The sequence below is a fragment of the Dendrobates tinctorius genome, unplaced genomic scaffold (assembly GCF_039654945.1).
Source record: "Dendrobates tinctorius isolate UK_male_01 unplaced genomic scaffold, ASM3965494v1 ptg000631l, whole genome shotgun sequence".
Classification (NCBI taxonomy): Eukaryota; Metazoa; Chordata; class Amphibia; order Anura; family Dendrobatidae; genus Dendrobates; species Dendrobates tinctorius.
Window position 1 is genome coordinate 129,213 of NW_027362283.1, and position 20,285 is coordinate 149,497.

At 46.5% G+C, this 20,285-nt stretch overlaps 1 protein-coding gene across 1 annotated transcript in view; it reads left to right on the forward strand.

Moving 5' to 3' along the window:
• Nucleotides 1-19,358, forward strand: part of COPRS (coordinator of PRMT5 and differentiation stimulator) — a 52,752-nt gene extending 33,394 nt beyond the window's left edge. The window contains exon 4 of the mRNA XM_073565272.1: nucleotides 18,671-19,358. Within this exon, the coding sequence (XP_073421373.1) occupies nucleotides 18,671-18,876 (206 nt within the window). The 3' untranslated portion in view covers nucleotides 18,877-19,358. The remainder of the gene's footprint in view (nucleotides 1-18,670) is intronic.
• Nucleotides 19,359-20,285: the final 927 nt, after the last annotated feature.

Consider the following 20,285-nt stretch of genomic DNA (forward strand, 5'->3'; position numbering starts at 1 on the left):
TAGCCACGGCTCCCAGAGTGTTCACAAAGGTTATGGCAGTTGTCATGGCCACGCTGCATTCTCGAGGCATAGTCGTCTTGCCTTATCTGGACGACCTCTTGGTCAAGGGCCCGTCAATACGGGCATGTGAGGAAAAGGTCAACATCACGCAAGATACTCTTGCCCGCTTGGGATGGTTGGCAATGCAAAGAAGTCATCCCTTGTGCCAACTCAGAGGATCTCCTTCCTAGGAATGATCTTCGACACTTGCCGAGGGTTGGTAATTCTCCCTCAGGGAAAGGCACTAGCTCTCTGGCAGGGTGTCCGGACACTTCGCCAACCAGTCCCTCATACCATTCGATCCGGGATGAGGATTCTAGGGAAAATGGTGGCAGCAATGGAAGCGATACCTGTCGCCCAGTTCCACCTTTGCCCCTGCAGCACGCTGTCTTGTCAGCCTGAGACAAGAATCCTTTCACGCTCGATCGGCGGTGCCGACTGTCCTCTCAAGTCAGGCAGTTGCTCGGATGGTGGATAACCAGTTCCTCTCTGGCCCAGGGGAAACCTTTCCCCCCAGATCATTGGCTGGTAATAACAACCGACGCCAGTCTCCTCGATGGGGGAACGGTGTTTCGCCACCACACAGCCCAGGGACGGTGGTCGCCACAGGAGGCACGCATCCCGATCAACTTATTGGAAATACGAGCAATTCGGCTGGCGCTGCAGAAGTTTCTTCACTTTCTAGCAGGCCGCCCTGTCGGGATTCAATCAGACAACTCCACGGTGGTGGCTTACATAAATCGTCAAGGGGGCACCCGCAGCAGAGCAACCAGAGGGCTCGTTCTTCAGCGGGCCGAAGCAAACCACTTGGTGATTTCGGCGGTCGACATCCCGGGGCATGGAAAATTGAGCAGCAGACTTTCTCAGCCGGCAGGGTCTTGCATCCGGAGAGTGGTCACTACATCTCAAAGTTTTTCAGCAGATTTGTCAACTGTGGGAAGCTCCGCATGTGGACCTGAGGGCTTCCAGAGTGAATGCCAAGGTGACCACATATGTCGCTCAGGCCAGGGACCCGCAGGCATTCTCAGTGGACGCGTGGGTTCTGTCAGGACGTCCCACAGTATCTGTGTCCCCCAATGAGGCGAAGGCGAAACATGGATTTTTGTGAATACTCACCGTAAAATCCTTTTCTCCGAGACGCTCATTGGGGGACACAGCACCCACCCTATTAGCCAGTTGGCTCTGTTTCTGTTTGGTTAATACGCATTTATTTATGTGATTTAAGGGTGGTCTTTTTCTAGACATGTTGTACCTGTATTAAGGCTGATTTTGTTGTCCTCCTACTGCTTTGGTACCAAACTGAGTTCCGCCCGCAATAGGGGCAAGGGTGTATACGACGGGGGAGGAGCTAACCTCTTTTTTCACTTAGTGTCAGCCTCCAAGCGGCAGAAGCATACACCCGCAGTATCTGTGTTCCCCAATGAGCGTCTCGGAGAAAAGGATTTTACGGTGAGTACTCACAAAAATCTATGTTTTAGTCACTTCTTTTATAATATTTTGCTTAATTATGCAAAGTTCTCAACTACCAATAGCATCATTTCACTTTATAAGCCAATAATATTGCAAGGAAACCGGAAACTACATATATGTCCGTATCCAAATAGCATAGAAAGTAGTATAATGGCATATTCTTCAGAATTCTACACCCCCGGTTCCTTTATCTTGCACCTGATGGGAACAGTCTGGTTTCTTGACAGCCTGAACTTTTTCATCCTAATAACAAAAATTTATCTTACAGCAACAAAAATGGAGAAACGAAACCTCCAGAGAATGGAGAAAATGAAACTTTCAGCTCTGATTTTGGCTTTAACCCTTCACAACTCCTGTTATCTCCACCTCTCCCCAGTCTCATGATATTCCTGATTATTTGGCTGATTTTTCTGATGTATTTAGTGAGAGTAAGTCTGCGTCTTTGCCTCCCCATAGGAGTTATGACTGCGCAATTGAGTTAATGCACGGGTGTAAATTTCCCAAGGGTCGGCTTTTCAACTTATCGGTACCCGAACATGATGCTATACGATCTTGTATCAAGGAGTCGTTGGAGAAGGGTCATATTAGACCATCTTCTCCTTTAGGTGCTGGGTTTTTTTTGTGGCCAAGAAAGATGGTTCATTAAGGCCATGTATTGACTATCGTTCCCTTTACAAAATCACTGTTAAATATCAGTACCCGTTACCCCTAATTTCTGATTTATTTTCCAGAGATAAAAGTGCCTGTTGGTTTACCAAGCTTGACCTCAGGGGGCGTATAATCTTATTCGCATCAAGCACGGGGATGAATGGAAGACGGCGTTTAATTCCGGAGGGACATTTTGAGTACCTGGTGATGCCTTTTGGGCTCACTAATGCCCCTTCTGTCTTCCAATCCTTTATGAACGATATTTTCCGGGACTTTGTGGATAAGTTTTTGATCATTTATCTGGATGATATTTTGATCTATTCCAGTGATTGGGATTCTCATGTGGAACACGTCCGGACTGTGTTCCGGATTTTGAGGGAAAATTCTCTGTATGTTAAGGGATCGAAGTGTCTCTTTGGTGTACAGAGGATTTCGTTTTTGGGATTCATTTTGTCCCCGTCTGCTATTGAAATGGACCCGGCCAAGGTACAGGCCATTTATGATTGGGTTTAGCCCACTTCTCTGAAGGCTCTCCAGAAGTTTTTGGGTTTTGCTAATTTGTACCGTAAATTTATAAGTAATTTTTCTGGTATTGTTAAATCACTGACGGATTTGACCAAAAAAGGGCGCTGATGTGGTGAATTGGTCTCCAGAGGCAGTCTCGGCATTTCAGGAGCTTAAGCGGAGATTCACTTCTGCTCTGGTTCTAGGGCAACCTGATGTTTCACTCCCATTTCAGGTGGAGATAGATGCTTCTGAGATTGGTGCAGGAGCCGTTTTGTCCCAAAGAGATCCGGTAACCTCTAAGATGAATCCCTGTGCCTTCTTTTCTCGAAAATTTTCCCCATCTGAACGTAACTATGACGTGGGGAATCGAGAATTGTTGGCCATGAAATGGGCATTTGAAGAGTGGAGACATTGGTTGGAGGGAGCTAGACAACAAGTTGTGGTCCTCACCGATTACAAGAATTTGATTTATCTTGAATCAGCCAAGCACTTGAATCCTAGACAGGCTAGGTGGGCCTTGTTTTTCATGCGTTTTAATTTTGTGGTCTCCTTTCTTCCAGGCACTAAGAATGTTAAGGCAGACGTCCTTTCTAGGAGTTTCTTTGCGGATTCTCTTGATGTGACCGAGCCTACTACCATTCTAAATGAGAGTGTAGTTCTTTACGCCATCTCATCCGATTTGAGACGTGCCCTGGAGGAATTTCAGGACAAACCTGAACGATGCCCTATGGGAAAATTGTATGTCCCTGACCAGTGGAGGAAAAGAGTAATGTCTGAAATTCATTGCTCCGCGTTAGCTGGTCATCCAGGTATTTTTGGTACCAGAGATTTGGTGAGTCGGTCTTTTTGGTGGCCTGCCTTGTCTCGTGATGTCAGGAATTTTGTGCAGTCCTGTGGGACTTGTTCTCGGTCCAAGCCCTGTTCTCGTTCTAGTGGTTTGTTGATGCCCCTGCTGGTGCCAAGGAGGCCGTGGACCCATATCTCAATGGATTTTTTTTCTGATCTCCTTGTCTCTCAGAGAATGACTGTTATCTGGGTGATCTGTGATAGATTTTCTAAGATGGTCCATCTTGTATCACTCCCAAAGTTGCCATCTTCTTCTGAGTTGGTGCCCTTGTTTTTACAACAGGTGGTTCGGTTGCACGGGATTCCTGAGAACATTGTGTCGGACAGAGGAGTCCAGTTTGTTTCCAGATTTTGGAGAACTTTTTGTTCCAAACTGGGAATTCAGTTATCTTTCTCCTCTGCATTTCTTCCTCAGACCAATGGGCAGACTGAGAGAACAAACCAGACTTTGGAATCCTATTTGAGATGTTTCATATCTGCTGATCAAGATGACTGGGTCTCATTTTTGCCCTTGGCCGAATTCGCGCTAAACAATAGGGCTAGTTCTGCCACTTTGTTTCCTTTTTTCTGTAACTTTGGGTTTCATCCTCGATTTTCTTCGGGGCAGGTGGAAGCTTCGGCCTGCCCAAATGTGGATTCTGTGGTAGAGAGAATGCAGCAGATTTGGGACCAAGTAGTGGATAAGTTGTCCCACTCTCAGGAAAAGGCCCAACGGTTTTCCATCCGGCATTGGACCATTGGTCCCCGGTTTAAAGTGGGTGATATGGTTTGGTTGTCTTCAAAAATGATTCCTATGAAGGTTGTGTGTCCAAAATTCAAGCCAAGGTTCTTTGGACTTTATAAGATTTTGGAAATCCTTAACCCCGTTTCTTTCCGTTTGGCTCTTCCAGGTACGTTTAAGATTCATAAAGTTTTTCATAAATCTTTGTTGAAAGGGTTTGTGGAGCCAGTAGTTTCCATGGCGGTGCCCCCTGACCCTGTATTGGTTAAGAGTAATTTGGAGTATGAGGTAGAGAAGATATTGGATTCTCTTCTGGCTAGACGAAGACTCCAGTACTTGGTCAAGTGGAAAGGTTATGGCCAGGAGGATAATTCTTGGGTCTCTGCTTCTGACATTCATGCCGAGAGATTGGTTCGTTCTTTTCACCGGGCCCATCCTGATCGGCCTGGTGGCGTGGATGAGGGTTCGGTGACCCTTCCTCAAGGGGGGTACTGTTGTGAATTCTCTTACTTCTGAGTCGGGGCTCCCTCTGGTGGTTACTGTGGGTAGTGGAGCTGGCCGGATTGACACAGGTCTGCCACCTGATGATGATGATTGGAAATCTGGGGTTACTGATTGGGAGTATTTAAGTGAGCAGGCTTCCCTCAATTGTTGCTGGTGGTTAGTTCTTCCTGTGCAACTTGAGGTCTGTTGTCTCCTGCCTGATCCTGCATTTTTCAGCTAAGTTGTTCATTTGCTAATCCTTTGCTTCTGATCTGGTTTTGCCTCTTTCTTCTTTGCTGTGTGGGTTCAGCATGCTCCCTGCTGGGGCTGTGCTGGACCCCGCTCCATATGTTACAGCTTGTGTCAGTTTGTTCAGTCCCCTGTTATATTAGTCTCTTTTGCTTTGCTGCCAGTTTACACCCCTCCCTGTTATGAATGGGTCACTGAGGAGGAGAGCGCAATAGGCTATGCCACCAGAACACCAGAGAGGTTGGTCGCTCAGCGGATTGCAGACCCCTGATCTTAACAACACAACTAGCAGTAGCCGTGGAGTGTCCTACGTTGCCCTAGATGCTTCGTCACAGCCGGAGGACTAACTAAGCCTAAAGACAGAGGTCAAATCTAAACTGCCCTGGAGCAGATCTCCAAAGGAATAGACAGCCCCCAAACATATATTGTCGGTGAGACAAGATGAAGCACAAACACAGACAGAAAATAGACTGAGGAAATGATGGGGCCCAGACTGACTAGATAGGACAGGACAGAAAAGGCACTGTCTGCAATCACGCAAAAACCCTAACAATTCCAACACGACTGATGTACAAAAATACTGAGGTTTGCACAAACCTCGCCCACACTATATCAGCACTCAGGTGTGAACTGGCGGCTAGTAACAGGCTAATACAGCAGGGGACTGAGCAAACAAACACAAGATACAAAAATACAGGGCAGGAGCCAGCAGCCAGCAGGAGGCAAAAACAGAAATACTAGCTAAGTCCAGAAAACCAGATAAGTTGGCAGCTATCGGATTGCAGACCCCTGAACCTATCAACAACAACTAGCAGTAGCCGTGGGGGGTTCCTACGGTGCCCTAGACCCCTCGATCACAGCCGGAGAACTAAATAGCCTAAAGACAGAAAGGGAAATCTAAACTGCCCCAGAGCAGCCCCCAACATATAATGACGGTGAAGCAAGATGAAAAAACACACAGATAGAAAGATAGGCTGAGCAAATGATGGGGGCAAAGCTAACTAAACAGGACAGGATAGAAAAGCTGCTGTCTGCAATCCGCCAAAACCCTATCAAAACAAGAGCCAACAGGCTGATAGGGAAAAAAGCCCTGAAGATGCTAGGCTTCAAAAAGACTTATGTCAGTACTCAGGTATTTTCTGAAGACAGAGCAAAAAGACACAAAGGAATTCAGCTCACCCCAGCAGGGAATGGCAGAATCCAGAAAAGCAAAACAAAACCAAAACACAAATGCAAAAAGCAGAGCAGAAAACTTAGCTTTTGTGGAGCAGGAATCAGACTGGTCTCCTAGAATCCCTCAGGGAAATCACCAGCAAGGCAGAAGGGCGTCGGCTGCCTTATATCCAGTCAGCCATTCCAGTCACCCAGTCATCACCATCCTGCTCAGGTGCTTGGTAATCAGCCTCACTACCTTCCTTCACCAGAAGAGGGAGTTCATCAGACCTCAATGGTCAAGGGGAAAATGAACTCACAACAGATGCGGATATGGACACATTTGAGAGGTTTTGAAAGTACTAATTCCCTGATGACTAATGGGCATGATATTTAAGCCCAGGTTTCACGAATATACAGTTGGGGGTAGTCACGCAGAACCCACCACTGGACACCCATTACAGATAGCTTATGGCTTCAGGGTGCAGTTTACAGAGCAAGAGGAACAGATATTAAATTTTATATATTTAATCTGGAAAGATAGGCAGTATTTATAAAAATATACTAGATACAAAATGGGAACAAAACAATACGATATATACAATTACATACAATAAAAAGGGATAACAAAAGAAACTTATTAAACCAGGTCACAGAAATTGTGACGCTACATCACCTCTCAAGGATGAGCCGGGATAGTCAAAGAGCCCATGGTCAATAGCCAGGAGGGTATGTCGTAAACAGGAAAGAGACAAAGGTGCAGTCAGTTAACGGTCGGAGGTCAGAATACCAGGAGGATAACAAATCAGAGCAAAGGGGTTAAACAGTCGGAAGGACAGAATAAGGTTCAAGGTCAGACAGTGATCAACTTGCAAACACTATGCATAGAAAATACCAACCACACTTAGCTGAAGCTGACCGTTATCTGAGACTACTAGCTCAATTAAACATCAGTGGAGCAGGAAGCACCTCCTAGTCTCAGATTGTGCTATTGACAGCTCGGCGGTCCAGACAGCTCAACACGTCCCTGCCTCAAACTGGATGACTGAGCTGTCAATCGCACAGATGGCTCAACATGTTCCCTGCCTCAGACCAATTGACTGAGCTGGCAATAGCACAGACAGATCAACACGTCCCTGCACCATACTGGACGACTGAGCTGTCAATCACTGCACAGACGGCTCAACACGTCCCTGCACCAGACTGGACGACTGAGCTGTCAATCACTGCACAGACGGCTCAACACGTCCCTGCACGAGACTGGATGACTGAGCTGTCAATCACTGCACAGACGGCTCACCACGCTCCTGCACCAGACTGGATGACTGAGCTGGCAATCATTGCACAGACGGCTTAGCTCAATCCTATACCAGACTGGATGACTGAGCTGTCAATCACTGCACACACTGATCAACACGCCCCTGCACCAAACAGGATGACTGAGCTGGCAATCATTGCACAGACAGCTCAGCACACTCCTGCACCAGACTGGATGACTGAACTGTCACTCATTGCACAGACGACTCAGCACACTCCTGCACCAGACTGGACGACTGAACTGTCACTCATTGCACAGACGGCTCAGCACACTCCTGCACCAGACTGGATGACTGAACTGTCACTCATTGCACAGACGACTCAGCATACTCCTGCACCAGACTGGACAACAAGGCTGTCACTCATTGCACAGACGGCTCAGCACACTCCTGCACCAGACTGGACGACTGAACTGTCAATCATTGCACAGACAGCTCAGCATACTCCTGCACCAGACTGGACAACAAGGCTGTCACTCTGTGCATCCTGAGACACACTGAGGGGTGGAATCGTTAGAGATGGTTTGGAGCTTAGCGGAGAGAAGCCCTTCTGATTTGGAAGCTGGACACTTACACAGTGAACTTCGTGTTCCCCGAATGATAAAGACCCAAACTCTGTTTCTCCTTCTTGTTAGCCCTAAGTTACCCCACACGCCGCCCCTTGATGAGCTCATGTGGGGCTGTTTGTGGATGTTTTCAGTGCTTCAGGATTTTATAAGATCTCCAACTTAGAAGATATCTTGGCCTCTGAGGATCCCAGGGGTTAGATATTGACGCCATATTTTCTGTTGTGATTTTACCTTTACATAGTGACCTAATATCATCTATCGACCAGATATAAAGCTGAAGGCGTTCTAGTGGCCCTCTGGTGTAGGGGAATGCGTTCCTTCATTATGTCGCCGAAAATCTAGTCCATAAATATTGGATCGAAGCAAACCCCAATATTCATATCTGTACAATGGAGACACAATGTCTGGAACATTCCCTTTAATCTCTGGATGTTCCATCCTTGTGCGTAAGCAAATATCCATCCTCCTAGCACAAATCTCCTCTTTAACCCCTTTACCCCCGAGGGTGATTTGCATGTTAATGACCGGGCCAATTTTTACAATTCTGACCACTGTCCCTTTATGAGGTAATAACTCTGGAATGCTTCCATGGATCCCGGTGATTCTGACAATGTTTTCTCGTGACATATTGTACTTCATGTTAGTGGTAACATTTCATTCATATAACTTGCGTTTATTTGTAGAAAAAAAAATTTGGCGAAAATTTTGAAAATGTCACAATTTTCAGAATTTGAATTTTCATGCACTTAAATCAGAGATACGGCACACAAAAAACTTAATAAGTAACATTTCCCACATGTTTACTTTACTTCAGCACAATTTTAGAATCAAATTTTTTTTGTTAGGAAGTTATAAGGGTTAAAAGTCGACCAGCGATTTCTCATTTTTACAACAAAATTTACAAAACCATTTTATTTTAGGGACCACCTCACATTTGAAGTCACTTTGAGGGGTCAATATGACAGAAAATACCCAAAAGTGACACCATTCTAAAAACTGCACCCCTTAAGGTGCTCAAAACCACATTCAAGAAGTTTATTAACTCATCAGGTGCTTCACAGGAATAAATGGAATGTGGAAGGAAAAAGTGAACATTTTACTTTTTTCACAATAAAATTACTTCAGATCCATTTTTTTTTTATTTTACAAAGGGTAACAGGAGAAATTGGACCCCAAAACTTGTTGTGTAATTTCTTCTGAGCATACTGATACCCCATATGAGGGAGAAAGCCACTGTTTGGGCACACGGAAGGGAAGGAGCGCCATTTGACTTTTTGAATACAAAATTTGCTGGAACAATTGACAGATGCCATGTCACGTTTGGAGAGCCCCTGATTTGCGTAAACAGTGAAAATCCCCCACAAGTTACACCATTTCGGAAACTAGACCCCTCAGGGAACTGATCTAGATGTGTGGTGAACACATTGAATACTCAGGTGCTTCACAGAAGTTTACAGTATAACGTTGAGCTGTGAAAATAATAAAATCACTTTTTCCCCACAAAAATGTTATTTTAGCCCCAAATTTTGCATTTTCATAAGGGTAACAGGAGAAATTGCTCCATACAATTTGTAGTGCAATTTCTCCTGAGTACGCCGAGTATTGCACAGTGTGAACTTTATTTACTTTGGCAAGTGTCAAGTGACTTGACTGTCCCCGGTGGTGGTTAGTGGTATCGCACTTTAAGTTTAATGTGCACGTAATTATGAATCAGGTGTGGGGCTCTATAAGTGAGTCTCAGGGTGTGCAATCACTGCTGGTGATACTGATTGATTCTGAGTTTGTGAAGCCTGGGTGAACATGGAGCTGAAGAGGAGTCCTGCGCAGTCAGCCAGAGGAGACGAGTGGCAGCTAATGGTGTCTGCAGGAATTGCTGGCATGGCGTGGAGGAGTCGCAGTTTATGGTGTCGGCGGGAAGTGCGTGCATGGCTTGGTGGAGTGGCGACTATGGAGAGAGTTGCACTTGGCATGCTCGACTTGGTGGCCGAGAGCTGGACTCAAGCATGCTTAGAATCTTGGCAGAGGCTGACTCATCCTTGGGACTCTGTTATTGGACTGCTGTAACTGGAGATGGACTCTGCTCCAAGGCTGCACTATGGTGTAGGATCCAGGATGGTGATGGATCCGGGTGGAGAAGACGCACGCAGGTGGTGGGGCTATGTTGCAGAGCCTAAAGCTAAGTGGTGTTTCCCCTGTATTGTCTTTTTTCCTCATGTGTGTTGTTAATGCAGTGGTGGGATTAGTCTCCGCACTGACCAATTCCCTAGTGAGGGTTTAGGGTCAGGGCGAGCAAGGGTTTAAGGTTCGCGTGCGGCGACAGGTGCGGAGCCTATATAGGGAACGTAAGGAGTGCAGGGACACTGGCTCAGGGGAGCTCAGTAGGTCTCCACTCCCCTATTCCCTATCTCAGGGCCCACCATTGTTAATGTTTCCCAGGTTCCCCCTTATTATTTAAATTCGCCGTACTGGAGGCTGGGTTTCCAGAATGTATGTATAACGTGTAATACCTAAATTCGCCAGGTGGAGGCGGTGTATCCATCTGCACGTATTATTATTTAAATTCGCCACTGGAGGCGCTGTATCCAGGGTCGCGTGTGTTATGGGTCCGCCTTGGAGTAACATCTGCGTCCAGACACACGTGACTATGACATTATCACCAGCCCTACAGTTTTTTTTTTTTTGTTTTTTTTTCTGGTGAGCTTTTGGTCACGTGGAGTCCTGTGAGCAATTGTCAGGGTCTAGGGCCATTGGCCATGTGGTGACCTGTGAGCAATTGTCAGGGTCTAGGGCCTTTGGCCATGAGGTGACCTGTGAGCAATTGTCAGGGTCTGGGGCCTTTGGCCATGTGGTGACCTGTGAGCAATTGTCAGGGTCTGGGGCCTTTGGCCATGTGGAGACCTGTGAGTAATTGTCAGGGTCTGGGGCCTTTGGCCATGTGGAGACCTGTGAGTAATTGTCAGGGTCTGGGGCCTTTGGCCATGTGGAGACCTGTGAGTAATTGTCAGGGTCTGGGGCCTTTGGCCATGTGGAGACCTGTGAGCAATTGTCAGGGTCTGGGGCCTTTGGCCATGTGGAGACCTGTGAGTAATTGTCAGGGTCTGGGGCCTTTGGCCATGTGGAGACCTGTGAGTAATTGTCAGGGTCTGGGGCCTTTGGCCATGTGGAGACCTGTGAGCAGTTGTCAGGGTCTGGGGCCTTTGGCCATGTGGAGACCTGTGAGTAATTGTCAGGGTCTGGGGCCTTTGGCCATGTGGTGACCTGTGAGCAGTTGCTGCTGGGCTTCACTGAGGTGACTGGGAGCGGCATTCTGTGTTTATGCCGCTGCAGCAGCAGTTATCTGGGTCTGGGGCCTCTGCTGAGAAGAGAAGAAAAAAAAAAAAAATGGCGGCTGTGATCTGGCTAAAAGTCCCTAGAGTCGATGCTGGGGAGCGGGACTTGCTCATGCACGCGGGTGTACCCAGGCAGGTGGGAGGAATGGTGCCCCACGGAGTTGCTTGGTATTCCCCGAGGTGAAGGGGTACGTCCCGGTGATGAGCAGACTGGTGTAGAGTCCGTGGGGCTCACGCCAAATCTTTAATGCCGCCCCCTCCTGGTCGTGTGGAGGCGACCAGCGAGTGTATGTTCCTCCATATCCGGTCCCCTCTCCTGGTGTGAGCAGCAGGTGTGCTGCGGGGGAGTAGGGACAAATCTCAACCCTCGCCATTAACCAATCCTGGGAGGCGTAGACCTCATGGTGAAGAGGGTTGGAGGGTGGTGTCCCGTGTTGAATAGCGGGGGTGTGAGTGTGGTGACACAGGGGACGCCTCTGCTGTCTAGTTCAGAATGAGTTCACCAATTATGACAAACAAATGTGTGGAATGAACGTTCAGGCCCGGACCTGTGTGTGAGCGAGCGTGTATGGGTGCCACCAAAAAACATCTTTTGGAAGTGTGTTGTGGAGCCTGATCAGCTCATAACAAACATACACATACATAAACTTGTTCCCCAGGTCGGCGCTGTGGAGATGAGTGGTGCCTCCAAAATGAACTTTATTGCCAATACCTGCGGTGTGTTTGTCATAAACCTGAAGTGTCAGGTAGTGGTGGGGTGAACTCAGGATCTGGGCGTCCCCGCTGTAGGTGTTTCCCTAATGAGGGGTGGTCTTGAGGGTCCAGAGGCCCCTCATTAAGGAGGGGGTACTGTCATGATCTGAATTTGATCTGACAGTTTTAAATTGCACAGGGTGACCTTTTTTTACTTTGGCAAGTGTCAAGTGACTTGACTGTCCCAGGTGGTGGTTAGTGGTATCGCACTTTAGGTTTAATGTGCACGTAATTATGAATCAGGTGTGGGGCTCTATAAGTGAGTCTCAGGGTGTGCAATCACTGCTGGTGATACTGATTGATTCTGAGTTTGTGAAGCCTGGGTGAACAGGGAGCTGAAGAGGAGTCCTGCGCAGTCAGCAAGAGGAGACGAGTGGCAGCTAATGGTGTCTGCAGGAATTGCTGGCATGGCGTGGAGTCGCAGTTTATGGTGTCGGCGGGAAGTGCGTGCATGGCTTTGTGGAGTGGCGACTATGGAGAGAGTTGCACTTGGCATGCTCGACTTGGTGGCCGAGAGCTGGACTCAAGCATGCTTAGAATTTTGGCAGAGGCTGACTCATCCTTGGGACTCTGTTATTGGACTGCTGCAACTGGAGATGGACTCTGCTCCAAGGCTGCACTATGGTGTAGGATCCAGGATGGTGATGGATCCGGGTGGAGGAGAAGACGCACGCATGTGGTGGGCTCTGTTGCTAGGAGCGTACGCAACAGAGCAAAGCTAAGTGGTGTTTCTCCTGTATTGTCTTCTTTCCTCATGTGTGTTGTTAGTGCAGTGGTGGGATTGGTCTCCGCACCGACCAATTCCCTAGTGAGGGTTTAGGGTCAGGGCGAGCAAGGGTTTAAGGTTCGCGTGTGGTGACAGGTGCGGAGCCTGTATAGGGAACGTAAGGAGTGCAGGGACACTGGCTCGGGAGCTCAGGAGGTCTCCACTCCCCTATTCCCTATCGCAGGGCCCACCATTGTTAATGTTTCCCAGGTTCCCCCTTATTATTTAAATTCGCCGTATTGGAGGCGGGGTTTCCAGAATTTATATTAACGTGTAATACCTAAATTCGCCAGGTGGAGGCGGTGTATCCATCTGCACGTATTATTATTTAAATTCGCCACTGGAGGTGGTGTATCCAGGGTCACGTGTGTTATGGGTCCGCCTTGCGGTAACATCTGCGTCCAGTCACACGTGACCATGACAACAGTGTGAAGGGTTAATACTAAAATCAGAGCTGAAGTTTCGTTTTGTCCATTCTCTGAAGGTTTCGTTTCTCCGTTTTTGTTGCTGTAAGATAAATTTTTGTAATTGGCAAGGGCTGTCATGAAACCAGACTGTTCTCATCAGGTGCAAAGATAAGGGAGGCGGGGGGTGTAAAACTCTGAAGAATATGCCATTATACTACTTTCTATTTGGATACAGACATATTTGTAGTTTCTGGTTTTCTTGCAATATTATTGGCTTACAAAGTGAAATTAAGTTATTGGTAGAGAACTTTGCATAATTAAGCAAAATATTATAAAAGATGTGACTAAAATAAAGGGGCTTAGTGATCTGTCTCGATCCTCCCGTACAGAGACCCCCGTCTCCGTGTGGTCATTTGAGTTGCTAGCAACACTCTGTGGATTAATTTGGAAATCACTGGCTCAACCGTGAAGGGTTAATTTAGCCCTCCCTAAATAGCTACCCCGACAGTGGTGCCCAACGTGGGGCCCCCGAACAGGGACGCCTCTGCCCCCGGAGGACAACAAGACAAAGGACCCTCGGAGCGGACATGGGTGCTGGAAAATTGGGACTGATCATCCCTCATGACAACCACGGTAAGTTGGCAGTTATACTGTTCAGACTGACCGTTGGTGTGGTTTTCCTGTACTTGTTGCTGCAAAGAGGATCTGAGGTTTGTCCCCTGATGGGGTGATTCATGGGTGGAATCATATAGAGGTGCAGTCCCGTTGGGGGCCCAGTGCTCGAACCGTACCTCATAAGGGACGGACACCCCAGACTGACCAGTGATTGTGACTCTCTTTATAGTCAAAATATCCTGAAATTCCCGATCATGATTAGTAATCGGGCGTGGTGAAGTGATCGAAGACTGGGTAGGATACGTAACTCAGGTATATATAGAAAGATATATATATAACCAGAGGTGTCCGGAGGGATAGTCTGAGACGTCCTCCTCCTTTCACTGAGTACCAGGAATTTTGGCCAATCGACCCTGTGGAACAAACTGATATGGCCGCTCCAGATCTGTGCACAATTTAAGTCAGGATATTTAGCTCTAAAGGAGAGAATTATGTTTCTGTGGAAGAAAAAAGAAAAGTTTGGAATTGTGTGAAGGATCAGATACTCTTAGTCTTATGATTCAAAGACGAGGAAAGAAATCTGTCAGGAATGCAGGAAAAATATTTTCCCGATCATTATTAGTATTGGGCGTGGTGATGTGATCGAAGATGGGTAGGATACGTAACTCAGGAATATATAGATAGATATATATAACCAGAGGTGTCCGGAGGGATAGTCTGAGACGCCCTCCTCCTTTCACTGAGTACCGCTAATTTTGGGCTTGCCAGAGGGGGTTGACCCGGTGGAAAAAAATGAGATGGCCGCTCCAGTATTGTGCACAACTGAAGTAAGGGTATTTAGCTCTAAAGGAGAGAATTATGTTTCTGTGGAAGAAAAAGAAAAGTTTGGAATTGTGTGAAGGATCAGATACTGTTAGTCTTATGATTCAAAGACGAGGAAAGAAATCTGTAAGGAATGCAGGAAAAATATTTTCGATTTTGGGATTTCCTAAGGGCGGGAAGTTGCAGCCTACGCTATGGGATGAAGGAGTTAAAAAGAATAATGGAAGGTTGACTGATGATGGATTACTTAAAGGCGCTGAGGAATTCCGTGGCTTGGCACATGAATTGTATAATGAAGGTTATGTGGACATTGAACAGCAAGTGAATTCTGATTGTTTCTGTTACTGCTATGCTGAAGAAGGAAAATTGTCTATTATGGCAAAGACGGGATGTATTGTGGTTCAAAAAAGTGACTGTGGTGTGAGAAAGTGATTGTCTCATTAATCTCAGTTCCTTCTTTAATCAATGAGTCAGGCAGACGAATAGTTAAAAGTGATGATTTGAAAGAAGAGGTCTCCCTGCTAGATGACAATTGTACAAGGAGACCGAGAGTCGCAGCCCCCACCTGTGCTGACGGCACCTATTATCATCCGCCGCCAGCCTTAGTCCCCGTTATTGCTATTGGTTATGAGTATCCACCCCTTCCATTCACCAGATCCAGAGGGAAAAAAAAAAAAAAAAGTTTGGAGAGACTTTAACCCACTCTGTTCAGCAGAGAGAGAGAGAGAGAGAGAGAAGAAAAAAAAAAAAGCAAGCTAGCAGCGCGCAGCTGCTCCAGCCCGCACTATTGTGCCCAGCACGGCTGCGAGTACACAGCTGGTTCCTTATCACTGGAGCACACAGCAAACTCTGGCCCCCCCTCAGACTTCAGCTCCCTACTCCAATATCTCTAATCCTATGAATAGGAGCCTTCCTCCCCAGCTCCGCCGTGCCAATTCTCGTTTACAATTCTGGCGCTGCGGGCGACTTGGTCACTTTCAGAGAGACTGTCACACTCTTGCTGATAGATGTTACCCTCAAGTTCCCTCTTCCAATCGTAATCTAAATACTGGGAACCCCAGAGGATACCTCGGTTACGGACAGCCCCAAAATCCTGATTATTGTCCATACTGAAGGGGTGGCCAACCAGGGTCTGCCATCACAATGTCCTCCACCAAACCTGGGGCATGCTCATCCGTCACGCTCCCTATAGGGGACACCCTTGTTAAGTTCATGGTAGACACTGGGGCGGCCAATTCTATAATCAAATCATCAGATGTACCTACGGATATCCCTATTCAATTCTCAGATCAGGAGCTTGTTTTAATTGGAGTAGGTGGCAGACCCAATTAATATACTATTATAAACCCCATAAAACCCTTCCCCGAGGTTACTATTCAGTTCGTGATCTCTCCCACATGTCCTGTAAATTTATTAGGGGCAGATTTCTTATCACAGTTCCACTCCAGAATACAATTCCAAGATGATGGTCAGATGGTTCTTACGTTATATAATCCCTATGTAGATGAAGATAGATCTGTATTTTGCATGCCCTTCCCATGGTTATGATGGCCCTGATAGGCCCAGATCCACCCCCAATATTGCCTGAGAATCAACGAGACACCCCATACCTCTCAGAGATACCATCTAAACTCTGGTCAAAAGGGCCAAATGATATAGGGAAAATGCCTGTCGAACCAGTAACAGTGTTTCTCAAACCTGGTGCCTAATCCACATACTCTTTTTGTCCCAAATACCCCAGGATGCTGCTTGGTTTACAGTTATTGATCTTACCAATGCCTTCTTTAGCATTCTGTTACACCCAGATTGCCAGTTTCTATTTGCATTCACTTATCAGGGACGACAGTTAACATGGACAGTTATGCCACAAGGGGCCCAAAACAGTCCCAACCAGTTTGCAAAAAATATGAGCAGTTGTCTTTTGCTATTGCTGCCATTGTTAGCCTCCTCAAGCATCTGGCAGCACTGAACTGTCGGGTTTCGGCCTCGGGACTTCAGTTCTGCCTTGGTCAAGTGATATTCTTGGGTCACTGTCTCCTTCAGGGTGTCAGACACCTCGCAGAAGAAAGAAAGATAGCTGTCAGCTCCCTTCCTTTCCTAAAAGATGAAACTGAACTCCAGCGTTTTCTTGGACTATGCACTTATTGTTGTCAGTGGATACCGGATGCATCCCGCATAATGCAACCCCTTTACAATGCCTTGAAAGACTGTATAATGAACTATAAGGAAAGATGGCAGTGATGAGGATTACCTCCAACATGACTGTTCCCAACATCTGACTGAAGAAACAGCTACTCCACCAAATGTCAGTGAGAATCCACTTCCAAATCCTGATCTGGTGTTATACACGGATGGTTCAAGATATGCTGACAAGTTTGGTAGATTCCACACGGGATATGCTGTTACCACAGAGGACACTGTAGTGCACGCAGCTGCGCTCCCGCCCTCACAGTCAGCACAAGAAGCAGAACTCCAGGCTCTGTCTACTGCATGTACTTTGGCCAAGAACAGACGGGCTAATATATACACGGACTCAAGATATGCTGACAAGTTTGGTAGATTCCACACGGGATACGCTGTTACCACAGAGGACACTGTAGTGCACTTAGCTGCGCTCCCGCCCTCACAGTCAGCACAAGAAGCAGAACTCCAGGCTCCGTCTACTGCATGTACTTTGGCCAAGAACAGACTGTTGGCAACGCATTTGCGGATATGCAAGCAAAAGCCGCCGCTCTTTTACCCGTTGAACCAACCATACCAGATATGGTGACCACACGCTCTCAGCGTAAACAGTTACAAGAAGCATTGACCCTACAAGAACCTGAGGATCTACAACAGACTGAAGTTTTCTGTCGGACCCCGCGAGACCGCTTAATGACGATGCAGAGAATGTCTCCAAAGGAAGAGGTGAAGCAATGGAAGACTGATGGGAGACGAATGGATAATGGTCTCTGGAAAAAGGACCAACTCGTGTGTCTCCCTAAGCGGATGTACCCTGCTATTGCCACATGGGCCTACACATCGAGGAAAGAATCAGGCCCTCGCACTGATGCAAAAATTCTACTGGGCCCCGGTTCTCCAGTTGGCCGGAAGCATTCCCTGTTACCAACATGACTGCAAAGACCACAGCGAAGAAACTGGTGATGGAAGTTATATGCAGATATGGGGTTCCTTTTCTTCTCATGTGTACCAAGAAGTTCTGACAATGCTTGGATCCACTGTAGCCCTCCATACTCCGTACCACCCACAATCCAGTGGGAAAGTTGAGAGGCTGAACGGCACACTGAAGGGACAATTGACCAAAATGATGCAGGAGACTACGGCTCCATGGCCAGAGGTCCTACCCATTGTACTATACCATATTCGTACTACCTCTATTGCACAACATGGCCTGTCCCCATATGAGATATTGTTTGGTGCTAGGCCCCCAGTTGCAAATTTCCAGCCCCAGCAGTTATCAGAAGAGACTGACCGTGCTGTTCAATATGTTATTCAGCTTAGTAAAAATCTTGCTAACACCTATGTTCTAGTTTCTTCTTCTCCAGATTCATCAGAAACCGGCACCTGTTATAACCTGAAGCCTGGTGATTTGGTAGTCGTGAAGAGGCATGTCAGGAAGCACGGACTAGAACCCTTGTATGACGGTCCCTATGAAGTCCTCCTCATCACCCAACAAGCCGATAGCAAATAAAGGGGGCATAATGTTTGTTTTTTTTGCATTTTCCTTATTATTATTGGTAGAAGTTAAAAGTTAAAGTTAGAAGATATTCAATGACTCAGAGATCAATACGATAATGATCGTACTAAGGACAGTTGGTGGTCAGACACCTTCTCCTTTCTCAATCCAGCCAATTGGTTTAAGGGAATAGGGGGCTGGATAGCTGGGATCTTACAAAGCTTGTTACACATTGCTGCCTGTATCCTTGTGGTATATGTGATACTAAAACTTGTTCTTTGGTGTATTTCTGTATGTATTAGGAAATTCTGCACTAAGCCAGCTAATGATGATACCAAAGGTGTCGTTGCCCCTGCTCTTCTCTGCACCGATCGCAAAAGGCTACTTGATGAAGATGTTGAAGCCAAGCACATGCCTACCTACAAAAGATCCCCACCACCGTCATCAAAAATTGTTATTCGTGAACTGCAGTATACAGGGGTGGACGGGTGCGCCGCGACAGCCGTGACTGGTAACACGGTATCAGTCATGTGAAGACCAGTACCCCTCAAGCTGTTAGCTTGGGATAGCACCTCTGATGCTGCATATGTGTTAACAAAATTTATCTAGGGGGGAATGTGAAGGGTTAAAACTAAAATCAAAGCTGAAGTTTTGTTTTGTCCATTCTCTGAAGGTTTCGTTTCTTCATTTTTGTTGTTTTAAGATAAATTTTTGTAATTGGCAAGGGCTGTCATGAAACTAGACTGTTCTCATCAGGTGCAAAGATAAGGGAGGCAGGAGTGTAAAACTCTGAAGAATATGCCATTATACTACTTTCTATTTGGATACGGACATATATGTAGTTTCCGGTTTTCTTGCAATATTATTGGCTTACAAAGTGAAATGATGTTATTGGTAGTTGAGAACTTTGCATAATTAAGCAAAATATTATAAAAGAAGTGACTAAAATAAAGGGGCTTAGTGATCTGTCTCAAACCTCCCGTACAGAGATCCCCGTCTCCGTGTGGTCATTTGAGTTGCTAGCAACACTCTGGATTAATTTGGAAATCACTGGCTCAACCGTGAAGGGTTAATATAGCTACCCCGACAACAGTTTTATACCACTGAGCGGTGAATTTTTACCACTAAAATGTCCTTTAAGCCCCAAGTTTTTAATTTTGCAAAGGCTTCACTTTGTAATGCCAGTGCGCTGTAGTGACCAGTACATTATCGTGACCAATACGATATAGTCACCAGTACGTTGTAGTCACCAGAATGCTGTAGTGACCACATTGGGATCACATTTATCCGGCGCTCTATGCTGAGCACTTACTTTGGGGTTTCCAGCTAAATCGCTGAGTGACGTGACTCAGATGAAACCCCTGAGGGATCCATTCACTATAATGAGGCACCAGAATCACTCTGGGCTCCATCTGGCCTCTGTTCAGCTGTGTCCTTTTCGAAAGTGCACAAAACAATGGCAGACCGTGCTTTTATGAGCTCCTATAAAGACTGACACCGTCGGATCACAGGTCCTATGGCGTCAACAGTGCCTCCATGTGCCTCATTATAGGGAATCTTCCTCTGGGGGTTCAGTGTGAATCACATATTTCAGAGATTTATACAGAAACGTCGCTGTAAGCGCTGAGTGCAGGATAAATGTGTGCTGAGTCTTAGGCCACATGCACACATCCAGTATTTGGTGAGTTTTTTACCCCAGTATTTGTAAGCCAAAACCAGGAGTGGATGAAAAATGCAGAAGGGATGCAAATGTTTCTATTATGCTTTTCCTCTGACCGTTCCACTCCTGGTTTTGGCTTACAAATACTGAGGCAAAAAACTCACCAAGTACTGGATGTGTGCATGTAGCCTTACTGCGATCTTTAGGAGGCAGAATGAAAAAAATCAACAGTATGTGAAGAATTTGTTTTAATTATT